Source organism: Dermacentor andersoni, chromosome 3 (assembly GCF_023375885.2).
Source record: "Dermacentor andersoni chromosome 3, qqDerAnde1_hic_scaffold, whole genome shotgun sequence".
Taxonomy (NCBI): domain Eukaryota; kingdom Metazoa; phylum Arthropoda; class Arachnida; order Ixodida; family Ixodidae; genus Dermacentor; species Dermacentor andersoni.
In genome coordinates, this window is record NC_092816.1 from 86,982,725 (window position 1) to 87,001,348 (window position 18,624).

At 46.9% G+C, this 18,624-nt stretch overlaps 1 protein-coding gene across 4 annotated transcripts in view; it reads right to left on the reverse strand.

The window, feature by feature from the left end:
* LOC126524971 (uncharacterized) overlaps positions 1-18,624 on the reverse strand; it is a 108,481-nt gene that overhangs the window by 12,305 nt on the left and 77,552 nt on the right. For 2 of the 4 annotated variants that reach the window (XM_072286727.1, XM_055067498.2), the window contains exons 7-8: positions 13,688-13,729; positions 12,372-12,425 (exon numbers count right to left, since the gene is read on the reverse strand). The exons of the other annotated variants lie outside the window; for them this stretch is intronic. In XM_072286727.1, the coding sequence (XP_072142828.1) occupies positions 12,372-12,425; positions 13,688-13,729 (96 nt within the window). The remainder of the gene's footprint in view (positions 1-12,371; positions 12,426-13,687; positions 13,730-18,624) is intronic. 4 annotated transcript variants of the gene reach the window in all.

Below are 18,624 nucleotides of genomic sequence, written 5' to 3' on the forward strand. Positions count from 1 at the left end.
AGAGTCAAGGGGATGCGAACAGACCACGGATGCCGGAGCCGCGGGAGTGGGCTGCGATGACGGCGCAATGTCTTCGGCCATACAGGCGGGAGAAACGTGGCATCAGCTCCGAAGATCGCTGGCCGGGAGAAATAGAGGCCGCAACTTCTGCCCCCAAGAATGTTACGGGGAGTATTCACTCAACAGTAAACGGCTGCCACTTGGCTAGTCAAGACTGTACAAGGCGAGCAGATTTTAGCAGCTCCGTCAGTACGACAGGAGAGGCTCTGACCCAGCCCCAATACAACGCTTTCTTCTTCGCTACCGTTCGTGACAATATTATTATAAGGAGCGAAGTATCGGGGGACTCTTAATTTATATTTGACCACCAGGTATTCAATAACCTATACCGAAAGCTAAGTACAAGAGCATTTCTGCAGTTCGGCCTCCTTGAAAAGCGGCCTACGCGTCTGGAAGTGTGCGCCTGACCTCGAGCTCAGCAGCAGAACTCCTTAGCCACTGGGCTATTACGAAGGGTGTTAATGCGTTTCTTCACATTCATTGCCAGCGTGCTACTTTCATATCGTTTGATCTATGTCATTTCATTTATTGTGGTACCTCAACGGCCCCGGGGAGGGGGTATTACATGATAGATTGGCTGACCTGAAAGGAACAGCGATTCGATAACAGCCTTGAATTGATGTGGGTCGGAGTGGTGCTCGGCGTTGGAACGCAGCCCACTCGATTCCCTTGCGGTTTTCAAATATAAGAAAGTGAGCGTAGATGGGATGTAGTTTGCGCCGGGGGAAGATACACGGCTTTTCTGCGCATTGCGGCTGCACTGGTGACGAGTTGGTAATATAAGCGAAATTTGAAGTCGTGAATGATACACGTTGTTCCTCTTTAAGGCAACTAGTGCACGAGGGCGTAAATCACAACGGCTACCTTATGACCCGTGACCTATAAGGCAAAGGTAGGTACACAGGCACAACATGCTGGTGGCCAGAAGCTATACAGTCTGGGCAAGCGAAGGGGTCATTTTTTCTGGCCAGGAAAAATGAATTGAAGTTATGGGAACAGTCATAGAATACACTGTCGAAGGAGGATTAAGTATAGCGTACAACTTTGACCGCATTCTTTCAGGTATATCCGTAAAAGTATGTAGTTTAGCTCGGGTGACATTATGAACCAAATAACTTGTAAAGGATTACGTCGTAGCGTGTTTGAAAAGCCTGCGCCAAAGAGATAACCTTGTATCATTTTATGTAGTTAAGAATATTAATTCATCACCTTGTCTCCATTTAGGTAGTTACGAATATTGTATGTAACCTTGTCATCTTTCATAAGTAAAATATAACACCGCGATGGCTCGAGTGGCACTGACTAACACTCCCAGGGATGCACACACATAGATACCCTTGAGTGCTGACGTGCGAACAGCCGCCGCCTTATCGCAACTGGTAGTGCAACGGCACGTAATGAGGAGGTTGAGGGTTGAGCTCCCAAAGACGGTAAGTCCTTTTTTTTTCGTCCAGTGTCATTTTTGACTATTTATTTATGCATTTCAGGTTAATCTATTACTAACTTCCCATATGCTCTTCTAGGCTTCACTTTATTTTGGCTTCATGTATTTAAGAACACTCAAATTTCTTTCTGCATTTAGCATCACCCGGGAGCCTAGACAGCAGCGCGATATGTTGGTCGGTTCGATGACAGGTTCCGTTTGGACGCCGAAGTATATTATTTTGTTGAGGCTTACGCAGTGGTCTGCCAGGAGCATTAAATTAACGGTAATGCTGAATATTAGTTGAGCCATAAAGGGCAAAAATAACAGCAGTACGTATAACTGAGGAATGACGCATAGAGGCTGCCTCGACCTTGGCGTCGATGGATGGACCTAACTGACTGCGTTTGCCTGGGCGTCGCCGTGTCTGATCACGTGGTCACGCGTTAATTGCTTGCCCCAGCCTGCCTCTATTGTCTTTGTTTAGGGCGGCAGCGCACGATGCCTGTGCACCACCGTTTCGGCTGCTCTTTAAAGGACCGCTCAGCCGGCCCCATAGCAAATTTTGATTACATGTTGGAAGTTGTTACGTGTCTCTAGGGAGCGTACTGCCGCAAAAGTTTTTCAAATCGGCTCAATAAAAGCCGATATAGAAATATTTCAGTGCCGTGAACCCAGGATTTTAGCACGCGAGCTCCACTACATAGCGACACTATCTCTGCACTCGCCCTGTCTAGTCTACGCAAGCAAAATTCCTTCCTTGCGTCCTCCCATGCCGGACCCCCAGGACTGCGTGGCACATATGTCACGGTCCCCGCCTTCACTTTTTTTTTCTTCTCGCTTTCTATTTCGGCGATGCGCACGTCCGCTGGCGGCGCTGTGCGCGACCTGTTATCGTTTCGCGCAGCGCACAATTTTGCACAAGGACACATGACTAGCGGTATAATTCAGTTACACGAATACTGAGGCAGAACAAGCCGATCGCAGAGCGTGATCACGCGCCGGAACACAGTGGAAAATGACATAGTTTCGGTACCTGCGTACGTGACCGCACGAACATGGGAACAAGCAGATGAAGCGAAAGTACATCTCTCTTGCTTCAGTGCGAAGTAAAACAAAAAAGCACGCAGACGTTCCGTTTCTGTGATTTACTATTTCTCTAAACTTCAATTCGTCAATTCAAGCTACAGATCACACAGATAACAGATGTTGTATTGAATATCTGTGGAAGTCACATGTCACCACGAGCGACGTAACACTGCGGACGCCAGTACGTAGGCGCAGGTACACGAGTACGTCATCATCTGGCTTGGAGCGCGGTGGAAGCGAGGAGAAGGAAAAACAGTGGTCGGTTTGAAATTTTAGATCTTACGACAGCACGTAGCGATGTAATACTTTGCAGACACGATCGTTATCGCGCAATGTATGCTCTGCGCTTGTCAGCTCAATATGGCCAGACCTGTTGAGGGGCCCTTTAAAAAAGTGAACTGAAATTTTTTGATGCAATGCTGTACGATTCCTTATTCTCTACCTCATCCCTCGCGAGTGCGCGCAGTAGCGGTAGACTCGTTTTCCCTGCATTTCTGGCGCAGTACGATCCCGTTTCGAAGTCTGGCATTAGCATGTAGAGAGGATGCAATACGTTTTACAATCGCTTACATTGTTGTTCGTGGCGATACCTTCCGCTTAGCACATCCTTATTAAGATGACGTAGATCACTTATTCTTCGGCATACAGTCTAAAGGCTGCAACTATTTGTTATGCGTAAATGTGAGTGTCAATTATTTGGAGCGAGGCGAGTGTATGTGAGTGGTGACTTGGAAATAAATACAAGCGCGAGTGAGTGTGTACTAAGCCTGCAGCACTATCTCGTAATCTTATTTTTACTTAAACTTTGCCTTCAATAAAATTTATTCATAAACAATTTTATTACAGCTAAACCTTGAATTGAGTCATATGGTGGTCAGACATTTTTTTTTCCAAGGTTGGGGCATAAGAAAGAAATAAAAGGTTAAGAACACCGGGACATAGGACACACAACACCATGGAAGGTATGCCGTCAAGAAGAGCTAGCCAAGAGGCATTCAGGAGTGTTCACGTGTGGAACATACTTCATTTCTTGCTTCTGCATTGTCATCAGAAAACGCTTAGAACTGACAAGCTTTCAACGTAAAAATCTGCGTAAGAAATCTCACAGCTGGCAGTCCACAAGCCAGAATGCCGCTTTACTGAGGAATGTACGCGTTCAACCAACATCTTGATTAAAATGTGTTCAGCATATTTATATTGTGGACGCCATTCGGATCTGCACTAAAATGCAAAGTAGCTGGGCTGCTATCTAGAAGGTCTTTGTGCAGCGTTATCATTTTTTTACACTGCAATAAAGCCATTATTCTGCACGTTAGCTTCTTGTGAGGGGCTATTGTTATAGAATGCATTCTGGTGATAAACTACCTTTTAGTCATAAGAAATTTGCCGAAATAACAAATATGTTGTGCATTATTCCTGCTAGAGTGGCAATGTGTCAGTGCACTATGGCCTGATGGAGGACACTGCGCCCATGATGTTATGAGATTTATCGTCTCACGGGAACCTGCGGACTATGGGAGACACCTTATACTACAGTGTGGACTCTCCGATTTCATTTAGACGGCATATAGTGGACCTCAATATAAAAATGCAGCGCAAGCTGTATGCACGCAAACGGAGCTTACCTACCCTTAAGTTGTGAAAGAGAGCCGAGTCAGCATGGATTCCGCCCTCGGCTAAATTACTTTGTTATGATAATGCAAATGGTAGGCTATTGGCAAATGAAAGCTCCTTATTTCAAGGTAAAATTTTGACAAGCGTACTTGTTTATCTTTATCGGGTGACCGCTTTTCACCGTCTAACAAATGTTATCGCTCAGCACGGCACGTACAGTCGCGGACAGAATAAAATGGACCACGGGATTTCCGAAAACGTTCAGTTCCCGAGCAGCCTATAGCAGTAACCAGTAAAACTGCCCACGACAACGTTGTTAGCATATCCTAGTCCAGGTCCAAAATGCAAATACCAGGTTGCGTTGTGAGGTTGCGGAGATATTCCGCTTTTTCTTAGATTTCATGGTCCGTAATATTCTGTCCGCGACTGTACATCGGAAGTTTCTCGAATGGTATCGGTGGTTCTATCTGCTGTCTCTTGTCATCAAAGCTTATGTAACCTGTTTGAATGTGCGAATCGAATACTGTACAACATTCAGGTAAGCACACGTTCATCAGCCATAACTCTGGAACCTTCGATGACTCATTTATGAAAGTCGACGCGCTTTCAACAGTCGACGATAACCGACCGTGTTCACCGCTATCGCTGTGCTCTGAGTACAACTTGATTTTGTGGGCACAAGTTCGCCCAACAAAAATTAGTTTCATCATCGACAGATTTGCCGCTGTATTATTCTGCGTCACTACTACGTGACATCTGGTCGAGGTGCTGGTGCGTTCATGTACCGAACGCCCCCGCAAAGCCGTGAGTCAAGCCCTAGCCACTATGCCAACACCAACGTCGCCATGGACCAGCGAGCCAACCGTAGGCTGCGAGGACTGCCCCCAGAGCAAGGACTTTTGCCTAAGAAGACCAGGAAGTGCACGGCCACGACAACAGCTACAATGACAACCCCAATGTTGTCAACACCGATCGCTCTGCAGCAGCCCAGGGAGCCACCGACGTTCCGCAGTTCAACATTCGAGGACCCGGAAAGCTGGCTGGAGACGTATGAGATGGTTTCTACATTTAACAGACGGAATAGCGACGACAAGCTGCGACGTGTCTTTTTCGAAATGGAAAATGCCGCCAGGGCTGGTTAGAGAATCTAGAAGCCAATTTAACGACGTGGTTTTGTTAAGGAGCGGCTTGCAGCAGACATTCACAAGCGTCGCACGCAAAGAGTGAGACCAAGCTATACTAGAAGCCCGAGTGCAGCTGCCCAAGGAGACCATCGCGATCTTCAGGGAGGAGATGGGCCCTCTCTCCCGCCGCGCCGACCAAAAAATGCCAGAGGAGAAAAAAAGTTTGCTTCTTGTTGAGGGGTGTCAGGCAAGTGCTCTTCGCCGGGTTGATACGCAACCCGCCCAAGACTGTTGCTGAATTTTTTTCCGAAGCCACAAGCAATCTCAAGACGCTTGATGCGCTGACAATGAAATATAACCACCGAAACTCTAAAGACTCTCAAGTACTCGGCAGCGACGACATGCGAGAGACAATCAGCTAGAGCTGTCGGTTACATGCAACTGCAAAACCCCTTTCCAAGGTCACAGCCTCAAGTAGCCTCAATGAACGACATCGTTAAAGAAGAGGTTAAGCGATCACTTGGGGTTAGCAAAGTGCAACCGCCATCGGCACAGTCCCAGCCGGAAGCGATGACATACGCCGGAGTGGCCCGCCGCCAGACTGCCCCTCCGCGCCAGCGCCAGGGACCCATGATGCCACGACTCCGTCGGCAGACGCTGCCACCGCCGCCGCCGCCAACCCGCTCAGCTGTTGGCCAGCGAAACGCCCCGAGGAAGTCAGACATTTAGCGGGCCCCTGACCACAGCTCGCTCTGCTACCATAGCGGAGAAACCGACAATGTGTGCTGCCGATGCCCATACCACGACTTGGGTCTGCGAAGCTTCGCCGTCCACAGCTTGTGCAGCGCCTTCGTTACGTCGCCAACTACCACGCCACCACTCAGTGGGCTGTTCGAAGACCGTCCTGTTCGCCGTCACCAGGCCGCTACCTGTCACTGCAGCGCCGACGATACACTGACCCAGCCCGGGGCTGGTGCGCAAGTTCATATCCGGAAAGCTAAATGTAGCTACCGATGGAGTTTGGTTGCTGTACGTCGAAAGGCCGAAGATCCTCCGCCCACGACGACAACAGTTCAGGATCTAGCTCGTTGACGTATTAACGAGACGACGCCATCCCAACGAAGCCTGAAATTCAAGAATACGCTGACGAGGGATGACCTGACGACGCGACGTTCCAGCCACAGGTCAATACGACGCAGCCGTGAAACGACGCCAATACCTAACTGCAACGCAAGACAAAGAACCACTGACCTTGGTGCGCTTCTCGACGGTCATGCAGTCACCGCCTTAGTACACCCATGAGCCGACTACTCCGTAATGAGTGGACCCATCGCCGCTCAGCTGAAGAAAGTTAGGACAGGGTAGGAAGGCCCTCATATTCGGACTGCTGGAGGACACCTAATTTTGCCGACTGGTATATGTAGCGCAAGGATCACCGTTCATGACCGGACTGCGTTATCCTCCAGCAGTTTTCACGAAACCTCATTCTCGGCGTGGACTTCCTGGACCAACACGGCGCAGTCATCGACCTCAAGTCGAAGTCAATAACGCTGTCGGACCATCAAGGCATACTGCCGGAGTGCTCTCATATTCACCACGCCTTGAGTGTGCTCGAAAATTAATTGAGCATCCCACCTCATCCAGCGTTATTAGTTCTGAAGCACCCGCATACGTCATTGAGGGTTATCAACGTCTACTGCTCGATTATGAAGTTTGCCTCGCCAGAGGGATCGCTCTACTGCATGGAAGAAAAGTGAAAATGACGTTGACTAACTTCAGCCAGGGGGTCAAGCACGTCAACATGGGCACAACTATCTCATACATCGAGGAAATTGTGGAAGCCAGCAATGTGTTTGTGCTCTCGCATTCCACCACATCTACCCCGAAGACCATAGTTCCCGAACCAGACTTCGACAGAAATCCAAGTCTCCCCGTGATTGAGCAGCAACCGCTCAAAAGTCTTCTCCCACTATACGAATACTGCTTTTCAGCGTCATCGAGGATTCGACAAACACCAGTTGCAAAAGCATCGCACAATAAGCGAAGAGTGCGCTCGACCACTCTACCAAAGCCCTTACCGAGTTTCGACGCGAGAACGAGAGCCTAAAGGCAACAAGTCGACAAAATGCTGCGCGACGACATCATCCAGCCTACGAAATGCCCGTGGTCATCTGTAAACTAGGTGAAAAAAAGAATGGGACCCTACGTTTAATAATAATCATAATAATTATGGGGTTTTACGTGCCAAAACCACTTTCTGATTATGAGGCACGCAGTGGGGGACTCCGGAAATTTCGACCACGTGGGGTTCTTTAACGTGCACCTAAATCTAAGTACACGGGTGTTTTTCGCATTTCGCCCCCATCGAAATGCGGCCGCCATGGCCGGGATTCGATCCCGCGACCTCGTGCTCAGTAGCCTAACACCATAGCCACTGAGCAACCACGACGGGTACCCTGCGTTTCGGCGTCGGTAATCATCGACCGAACAAGGTAAAGAAGAAGGACGTATATCCCCTCCCATGGAAAGACGATGCATTGGACCGGCTCTGCTGCGCCAAATACTTCTCGTCGATGGATCTCAAGTTTGGCTACGGGCAAATAGAAGTCGACGAGAGAGATCGCGTTATGACCGGCTTCATCACACCAGGCGGCCTCTATGAGTTCAATATCATGCGATTTGGACTATGGTCGGCGCCTGCAGCCTTCCAGCGCGTGATGGACAAGGTGTTAGCAGGATTGAAGTGGCAGATCTCTCTTGTTTACTTGGATGACGTCGTCGTCTGCTCCGGAAGTTGCGACGTTCACCTCTGGCGGCTCGCAACAGTACTAGAGGCCATCAAGACATTAGCGCTCACTCTGAAACCGGAAAAGTGCAGCTTCGCTTTCGATGACCTTATTTTCCTTGGCCACATCATTAGCCAACCTTGAGTCCTCGCCCACCTGTGTGTCAGCGACCCATGTGTCAGTGTCAGCAACTCAAGACACCAGCGACAAGGCCACCGGGACTACTACAGCCGATCGAGCCTCCTTGCCGGCAATTTCAGCAAATTGGCATATATTTGTTGGGACCCTTTCCGACGTCAACATCTGGAAATAAGTGGATTGTCGTGGCAATGGACTACGTCACCTGCTGCGCTGAAACAAACGATCCGCCGAAAGTTAGTGCAGCCGAAGTGGCGAAATTCTTCGTCGAGAACATCCTGCTGCCATATGGTAGCGCAGAAATTATCATCCCCGACAGAAGAACGACCTTTACAGCAGAGCTCACCCAAGCCATCCTGCATTACAGCCAGACAAGCAACCGGGGGACAATTGCCTACCACCCGCAGACGAATGGTCTTACGGAGCGCCTGAAAAAGACCCTCGCCGACATATTAGCGAGGTACGTTAACGTCGAGCACAAGACGTGGGGTGCGGTCTCGCCGTACGTAACCTTCGCTTATAACACCGCACTCCAAGATAACGCAGGCGGTCGTATACCCCCTCCCACGGAAGGATGATGCATTGGATCGGATCTGCAGCGCTAAATACTTCTCCTCGATGGGTCTCACGTCTGGCAACTCATATGACGCCGTTCAGGCTGGTTTACGGAAGGAACCAAACGACGATTTTTGACGCCATGCTGCCGCACGTCCCTGTGCGAGAGAATATCGACGTTGCCACCCATCTCCAGCACGTCGAAGAAGCCCGACAGCTTGCCCACCTGCGCATCAGGAATCAGCAGAGGACCGACAGCCGGCACTACAATCTCCGACGACGATACATGGGACCGTATCTGGGTTTGGATCGCGTCACGCCAGCAAGTACTTAGAAGGTTTTATGCCACTAATTCGGACCCTACAAGTGACCTTTAAGTGACCTTTTTCGCGGTCCTGTTATATTTGTAGCATCCGGAGGATGATTTTGAGAGGGGGACATTGACACGTGCACTTGTTTGCCTATTTCTAATGACCGTTCTTCGCAGTCTAACAAGTGTTATCGCTCAGCGCAGGACGCGCCCCCATATGTGGGAAGTTTCTCGGATGTTACCGATGGTTCCATCTGCTGTCTGTTGTCACCGAAGCTTATGTAATCTGAATGCATGTATGCGCGACGCGAATTGTGTAGAACTTTATGGAAGACACGCGGGCATCAGCGATTATTCTGGAACCTTCGATGACTCATGTATAGTCAACGCGCTTGACCAGAAGATCAGATTTCGACAATCGCCAGCCGTATTCGCTGCTGTCGCTGTGCTTTGAGTACAACTTGCTCTTGTGGGCACAAGTTCACCCAATAAGAGTTAGTTTCGTCATTCACAGATTTGTTACTGTATTATTCAATGCCACTACTGACTTCAACATGGACGCGCAGGCCTGCAACCAATTCTGAATCCTTAAGTCGATACCGACTTCAGGATTACCGATAAAATTAGTCAAGACCTTCAGGATTCATACTAAAACGAGTGGCTCAAAGACAGATCCCTATGGAGAAAACAGACGTTCTAAATGCGCAAACCTGCTTGATGTCCGGGAAGTTAGCGAGTGGCTTGTGCATCAATGCCAACTGTGCTTCAACTCGACCACGTACACTTAACCTCTTGATGCTTAAGTTGTCGCATTGTAAAGCGTTCGTTCATGTGAACCTCAAATTAAGTACAGGAGAGTCTTTGCATCAGCCAGTACGGGAACGTGACGGCCGCGTGCAGGGTATCCAACCGCCTCCCTGAGGCAACGCGGCGGTTCTTAAAGCAGGAAATGGCTGGGCCTACCTTAAGCGCCATCCAGTTTTTGCTGAGCAAACTCTTTGGCGAAAAGGATGGCGCGAAATTTCAGTGCTCACTTCCCTGCTCATAATTACACGTATGGTACGTGACATCTGCGGTTTAGAGTGTTCTCCGCTTCTGCCGCTACGGAAGAAGTGGCGCTCGCCGGCACTCCCAGGGCTTACTTGTTTCCAGGACTTACATTGGGACATGTGTCTGCTTGGAGTCAGGGTTAAAACCTAGAATTGGTGGCAACCAAATCTCGGGCACAGTACAAATGATTCTGTGCAGAGTGATATGGTCTGGGCAAGTTTTGAAGTGAGGGCAGCTCACAGCAAAATTGATTATGAAGAGCGATTGAGGAATGTCAAGGAAGGTAAATAGGCTGCGGGACTGTTCAAGTCTTTATGCAGGAAAAGTAGACTGAGAGTGGAAGAAAAGAACTAGGAAGCTTACCAGCAAATATGCGACCGGCATTTAGGGAACATGGCAACAAAGAGTGCTAAACGAAAAGCCGGAGAGGCGAAAGCACTCTCCTGGTTGGCGGCAATAGAAAGAAAACCTGCTATGAGCAACTACATAACAGGAAAAAAAGAACGATCAGGAAAGAAGAAATTCACGATAGCTCTTTTTGAAGCAAGATCAGGATATCATTGACCGCGTGGTTATAAAGCGAGGTACACCAAGGAAGAAGCATGTTTTTGCTACGGTAAAGATGGAAAAACCATCGAAGACGTTTTATTAGAGTGGGGAGATATCAACCCAGCGGTCCGTTTACGCTCCTGTGGCATTTTTGAGACCTCAGGTTGAGGCATAGCTCGGGGAAAGTATACATGTCCGCAGTAGAGATTAGCAAGAGGCGATTGGAGAATATGTGGCAGAAAGGTGGGGGGACCAGAAACGAGTCGTACCAAAACAAACCTTCTTATACTGGTTGAGAAAGTTTGAAGGTGCGAATTTTTTGTAAATTTAAAGTAGACTACAAAAATCTAACATACGTCGGACAGTAGGCAAAATAAGGCTTGGTGGCGCAACCCAATGCACCGTTTCAATGGGGACGCTCATAGCATCCATACATGCAGGTATAATTTTGTATACATGAATAAATGAGGAGGAGATAAAGATTTTGACGAAAATAAAGGAGGAGAGGTCGGCCGAGAAAGCCTCTCTATGCCAAGGCAAAGCGGTAGGTTCAAGGAAAGAGAGAGGTTGATGGTAGGTGACTATGATATATTACAATGAGGATACAAACACGTTGTCCGATACATATATGTGAGCTATGAAGGCACCACGCGCACTCATTCCGTCGACAGCACATTTCTCACAGCATTCACACAAAACAGATGTTCTACGGCGGGCGTCTAAGCCCGTCTCATACAAAAAGTTCAGGAGTGATGTTGCGGCACGTCATGCTTAGTAAACCCGTCTCCACGTAGCCAAAATTTTCTCTTCCGATGCGGGAGAAACGGTCCATAGTAAACTTAGGTGCCCTTTGGCAGCTCATGTAGGCAAATACCCGACATTTACTGGGCCGCAGGAAAGCTGTCACTGTAGCTTATAGGTAAATCGCCGCATGCGTAATGTAAATGGCTCCATCTCTCTCTAGCGGCAATCTGTCTTTTCGCCCGCTTTCATTTATTTTTTACCCGCCGCGGTTGCTCAGTGGCTATGGTGTTAGGCTGCTGAGCACAAGGTCGCCGGATCGAATCCCGGCCACGGCGGCCACATTTCGATGGGGGCGAAATGCGAAAACACCCGTGTACTTAGATTTAGGTGCATGTTAAAGAACCCCAGGTGGTCGAAATTTCCGGAGTCCTCCACTACGGCGTGCCTCATAATCAGAAAGTGGTTTTGGCACGTAAAACCCCATAATTTAATTTAAAATTTATTTTTTCTGTCGATACTCTTTCTGGAGAATAATGTATAATTTTCCCAAGGCGTAAATTGGCTTCATTGTCTATTGACTTCCTGTGCTTTAGATTTTGATAGTAATAGACAATGGTCCAGGAACCCGTTAAGGATATCTCGCGTTGAATGGACTTCGCAGAACCTGGTCTTTCATCACTGCTGGTGAATGCAGCTGGCACACCGGCCACTAAGCTGCCGCAGTTATTATACTCCTGCTTCCTAATATTTTCTTCCGTGCCTAATTTGAACAAGATATGTGTTTTCGCTCCCTGCTGGTGCTTAGGCGCGTCGCAACGTTACGCGTATACGTACACCCAGCGCGGTTCAGCTAAATGCCGTGACACAGCGTTATCTGCTGTCTGCGTTGCACCTGGCGACGAACAATATCGACCGCGCTGAGGACTCACCTTAATGGAGGTGAGAATAGCAGTGACGAACAGAGAGCCCATTAGAAATATTATCTGCAAGAGAAAAACACCGCGCAACGTTGCTTTGTGAGTACTGATCTTGGTCATTTGATTTTCTTATTCGTGGCAGCAATTTTCTTTCTGGAAGCTTCATACCTCCTACGCGGCCTAGTGCTAATATGATAAAACTCTTGTTTTTCTGAGCTACTTGTGGCGCTGATTGCGAGCAAAATTGCAGAAGTGGTTTTGTATCGTGAACCTGGTGCTCTCCCTTTTTAGCTAACTTTCAAGGCTGAGTAAAGAAGAAGTGCTTTAAAGTGCAAGGTGTTTCGTTGAAGCAATGCACGCCACAAGTCACGAACACCTATGCGCAAAAACACAAACAGATCTTTAATTGTCGCAACAATGTATGACGTCATTACGGTGCGAATGGCCAGTCTTGAGTGTTCCAAACGCGGTTGATAATTACGAGGAAGCTTTTGCTCCGACCCAAATCCGATACCGCCTTTTGAAACACATGAAATATGTATAAATCTTTTTCTGAGATATTCATTGAGTCGATTTTAATTAAACGTACTTGTTGCTGTTGATGGACAATTGTGTAATTGTAGCGGCTTTTTGAAGCGCAATGCAATTTATCCTCCGATTTTTTTAGAAACATTACATTAAAATCGGTAACGCAAAAAATAAAGATAGAAGCGCGGAGGTTACAGATCCCGATCGCTGCGCCAAGAAAAGATAGCGCAGTTCTCTAAACTACATCCGCTAGAACAAGCGAGGCGAACTAATATCCTTTCTTTATTTATTTCTTGCGGGATATTGTTACAATGTTTGAAAAGGTTTCCAAAAGTCTGACTCACAAATAGTGGTGCATTTGAGGGCCATGTGTAATACATCCGTTTCGTCCGCATGAGATATGTGCTATGAGATCCAGTGAAGAAAATTGTGACATTATTTTTGATTGCTGAGTTGCAGAGTGTAAGCTCGACAGTATCATTCTTTAGAGTTTTTTATTTTCTGCAGTTTGTATAATACCTTTGACGGCCTAAATAAAAGAAATGACACAAATGTTGGATGTTTAATATTTCAGGACTTTCTTGTAAAGTAAGAGTTTGAAGCCGTGTTAAGAAGGAACTTGGCACATTGAATTCGTTCATAAAGTGTCGCAACAAACGTCAGTACCGTGTAAGTACAAAAGCAAGCCTAAGCTCTGCAGAGTACATAGCACACCTTGGCTATCGCATTGCTATCAGCGGGGTATAGTTTTGAGATATTCAGTATGTTTAGCCCAGTAAAACTAGGTTCTCTAAACTTACCGCGAATAATGCGATGTCTGTTGAAATCTCTTCCTTAAGATACTGTAAAGGCAAGAGGGTGCGGGAGCTCAGAAAATACATTCGAGCAAAGCGCTGCGTCGAAGCTCTCAGTGACTCTCACTCGTAAATAAAAACCCTATAATGTGCTAAAGACATCGATGAATGATGGAGGAAAAATAATTTCTACAACGGAAATGATGCGGCGGCTTTCCATTCTTCTAGTCAATGTAACGGATATTCTAGACGAGCGTGTTAAGACATGGTTTTACTTTCTCAGGAGCTTTTATGCTCGCAGGCAGAAGCTTAGGCTGTAGCTTAAAGGAGGCGTCGTATAAGCGCTTGCCAATCATAGAGCAAGGCCGCCTCCAAGGTCGCATAATTTACGCGCGGCTGAGAACCATTGTTTGGCGGCCCGTCTCGCCACTGAGAATTTGCCTTTGAGCGAAAGTGTCTGTCAATGCATCCTCCTCACATCCGACGTCTGAGCCTTGCGCGGCGCATCAGTATCAGTTCCCTCCCATTCGGAAAGACTTCTCCGACGAGCGAGACGGGCAGCCGAGAGCGTGGTGTACCTCCCTCGAGACGCGACTAGTGAATTCGCGCTAAGCGCTGAAAGCTTTTTCATTTCTAATTTTCTTTTTTTATCCGCACTGCTTTTAAGTGCTGTTCAGTTCCACCGAAAACATATCGCGTATCTAGCCGCGTCCTTAGCCGCTTGCGTACAGCGGACTCCGAAACCACGATGCTAGAACCATTGACAAATTCTATGCCGTGCCACCTGCCGCGATCATCAAAATACGTATACCGCGGATAATTCAAGCATGTTTTCAGACATTTCAGATATACTAAATGGACTTAAACTGACTCTACGGACATGCCTCGCGCAGACTTTCCAGTGGGATCCTCTGGCCCCCCTCCCCCCCTATCCAAGAAAGCAAATTGCAGCGCTAAAGGAAGAGAAAAAGTGGTGAGAAGGTTTGAAGTAGCACGCAAACAATTAGAAATGAATAACGCAACGTAAACATTTGCAAAGTTGACATACACATTTTCATCAAGTAGAAATAGAAAAAGAAACTAGTTGTTTGTGTCCAGTTATTTCTTCTACACTTGCATGTGTTTTCGCGGGTTTTCGTTTGTACTCCTATAGATCACGGGCATGTATTCGCGACTGTGAATGGCTGTCGGTACGCCTGTAGGATTTGCCTAGTCGAGTTCACGGCTGCCTGCGCATGTGTGATTCCGGAGCTACGAGGCCAGGACCGTTTAGAAATCGTTCTATATTGAGTTACCCATGGTGATCAGGAAAACCCATCTATCGCGGATAAATCAAAGAAGTTTTTGGGCATGTAGTGCCCTCTAGGCGGCACTTGGAGGCGATAAGGTAGCCTCGCCGCCTGTGGGATTATCTGACTGAGCTACGTCTAACGCTCGGTTGCAATAGTCGGAAGTTCCAATCCCTCTATAAGGGTCTTTTTGAGGGTGGTGAGCTTCAAACTCACCTTCTCCAGTGCACAACATCTGCAGGCTTGAAGTGACGCCTGTCACCAGCGAAAGATGCCGAGAGCGAGTGGGGCTACAGTAATCCAAGTACTACCAAATTAGCAAGGCCGAAAAAGCTTCAACAGGACACTCCCTCACCATACCAGAATATTTGACTCGCTGGTGCAGTATTCAGCCACACCCTCCCAAATGACTCATTCAATTACCCAATGGCCCTCAGTCCCCAGCAGCTGCGGAGCACCTGACCAAGGGGGTGGTCAGACCTGCAAAGCAGCATAGGGTGCTAAGAATCTCTGGGTCCGGACAGGCCACCAATGGAAACTGACCCTTGCAACGTTTAACAACCGAACCCTCTCGAGTGAGGCTAGCTTAGCAGGCCTCTTTGAAGAACTCTCAGACATTGTTTTTTGATATCATCGACCTTAGTGAGATTAGAAGAACTGGTGAGGCATATACATTGCTGAATAACGGACTATGTCCTCTGCTATAGAGGCCACCTAGATAAGAAGCAATATGGGGTAGAATTCCTAATCGATGAGGACACAGCGGGCAACATTGAGCAATTCTACAGCATTAATGAGAGGGTAGCTGTAGTCGCTCTCAAACTTAAGAAGAGCTATAGATTCATACACTCCAACATCCAGTCACGATGATGAGGAAGTAGATCAATTTTATGAAAATGTTGAATTAGCGATGAGAAAAGTGCAAACACAGTATAATGTAGTAATGGGCGACTTCAATGCAAAAGTGGGGAAAAAGCAGGCTGGAGAAGAAGCCAATGGCAATTACGGCGTCGATTCTAGGAACGCTAGAGGAGAGATGCTTTTAGATTTCGCGGAAAGGTATAAGCTCGGAATAATGAACACCTTCTTCGGGAAGCGTAGCAACAGAAAATGGACCTGGAAAAGCCCTAATGGTGAAACAATAAATGAAATTGACTTATACTTTCTGCTGATCCCAGCATAGTGCGGGATGTAGAAAGGATAGGTAAGGTAAAGTGCAGTGATCACAGTTTAGTGAGGGCTGGAATTCATCTCAATTTGAAGAGAGAAAGAGCGAAACTAGTCAAGAAGAAACAGGTCAACCTAGAGGCAGTAAGGATAAAACCAGCAAAATTCAGGCTGGTACTTGCCAACAAATATGTAGCCTTAGAACGGAGAGGTGATGATGACATAGAGCTAATGAAGGAAACCGTAACTAGGTTGGCTTCAGAGGTCGCAATTGAAGTGGAAGACAAGGCACCAAGGCAACCAGTAGGCAAGCTCTCCCAAGTAACAAAGGACCTAATAAAGAAACGACAAAGAATGAAAGTGTCTAACTCAGGAGATAAGGTAGAATTCACGGAATTGTCAAAACTGATCAACAAGGCGAAAATAAGGGATATCCGGAACTATAGCCTGAGAAAGACTGAAGAAGCCGTAAAAAAATAGACGCAGCCTTAAATAAGGGAGAAATAAATATGGCATACGACAAACCAAGATGTATGCACTGAAAGAGACGCAGAGTAATATCATCAGCAATCTCGAAGATATAGCAAAAGAAGTGGAAGAATTCTATACTCACCTGTACAATACCCAGAGGAGTCAGGATACCTCCATTAGAAACAGTAATGAACAGGATACAGACACTCCTCCTATAACAAGCGATGAGGTCAGATGGGCCTTGCAAGAGATGATAAGAGGAAGAGTGGCAGGAGGTGAAGGAAAAACAGTGGATTTAATCAAAGATGGAGGAGACATAATGCTTGCAAAACTGGCGGCTGTTTACACGAAGTGTCAATCGACCGCAAGGGTCCCAGAAAACGGAAAGTATGCAAACATTATACTAATCCACAAAAAGGGAGACGTTAAACAACTGCAAAATAAGAGGCCCATTAGCTTACTCCCGGTATTATATAAAATATTTACCAAAACAATCTCCAATACAAAAACGGCAACACTGGACTTTAGTCAACCAAGGGAACAGACTGGTTTCCGGAAGGGATACTCTACAATGGATCACATCCATGATATCAATCAGCTTATCGAGAAATCCGCAGAGTACAATATACTTCTTTATATGACTTTCATAGATTATGAAAAGGCATTTCATTCAGTAGAGATTCCAGCAGTCATAGAGGCATCACATAATCAATGAGTACAGAACGCTTACGTAAATACCTTGAAAAATATCTAGAGAGGTTCTACAGCTACCTTAATTGTACACACCAAAAGCAGGAAGATACCAATAAAGAAAGAGGCCAGACCGGTAGACACAATCTCTCCAATGCTATTCACTGCCTGCTTGGAAGAAGTATTCAAGCTATTAAACTGGGAAGGCCTACGAGTAAATATCGGCGGCAAATATCTCAGCAACCTTCGGTTTGCCAATTAACTCGTTCGATTCAGCAACAATGCACACGAGTTACAACAAATGATTGAGGATCTTAACAGAGAGAGTGTAAGAGTGGGGTTGAAGGTAAATATGGAGAAGACAAAAATAATGATGAATAGCCGGGCAAAGGAAGAAGAGTTCAGGATCGTCAGTCAGCCTCCAGAGTCTGTGAAGGAGTACGTTTACCTTGGTCAGTTTATCACAAGGAACGCTGTGAGAAGGAAATTCATAGAAGAATAACAATGGGTTGGATTGCATACGGCAGACATTGTCAGCTCCTGACTGGAAGCTTACATTTTCATGCAGAGACTTCTTGACTGACAAAGAAGCTTGAGAAGAAGTTAAGGACTGCGCAAAGAGCGTTAGAACGAAGTGTTCTAGACACAACGTTAAGAGACAGAAAGAAAGTGGTTTGGATCAGAGAGCAAATGGCTATGTACGATATTCTAATTGACATCAAGATAAAAAAGTGGAGCCGGGCAGGTCATGTAATGCGCCGGTTAGATAACCACTGGGGCATTAGGGTTACAGAATTGGTACCAAGAGAAGGGAGACGCAATCGAGGACGGCAGAAGATTAGGTGGAGCGATGAAATTAGGAAAGTCTCGAGCGCTAGTTCGAGTCGGTAGGCGCAGGACAGGGGTAATTGGAGATCGCAGGGAGAGGCCTTCGTTCTGCAGTGGACATGAGTAGGGGGATGATGATGATGATGAGCTTTTATGCTGTAAATGCATATGATAAGCTGTCGACCATTGGGAGTAATGAACGAGAGCGAAGCGATGCGCTTGCACCGTTGTTTCGGAAGACGAGTGAGGAAAGACAGCCATGCAAGTTCAGCAAGAAGAACCAGCTGAAGAAACATTGAAGGCAACAACATTGCTCGCAGTTTGCGCCTCAGCGTCTAAAAAAATGCCGGTTCATCAGTGAATTCCCATTTTCACTTCAAAAGAGTAGAAAGGGCCATGTATTTCTTTCGTGTGCGAGTAGACAGCACCATACAGGATTGGCATTGTTCGAACTCAATGAAAATTTAGCAAATATTGTTCAGATTAAGATGCAATTTC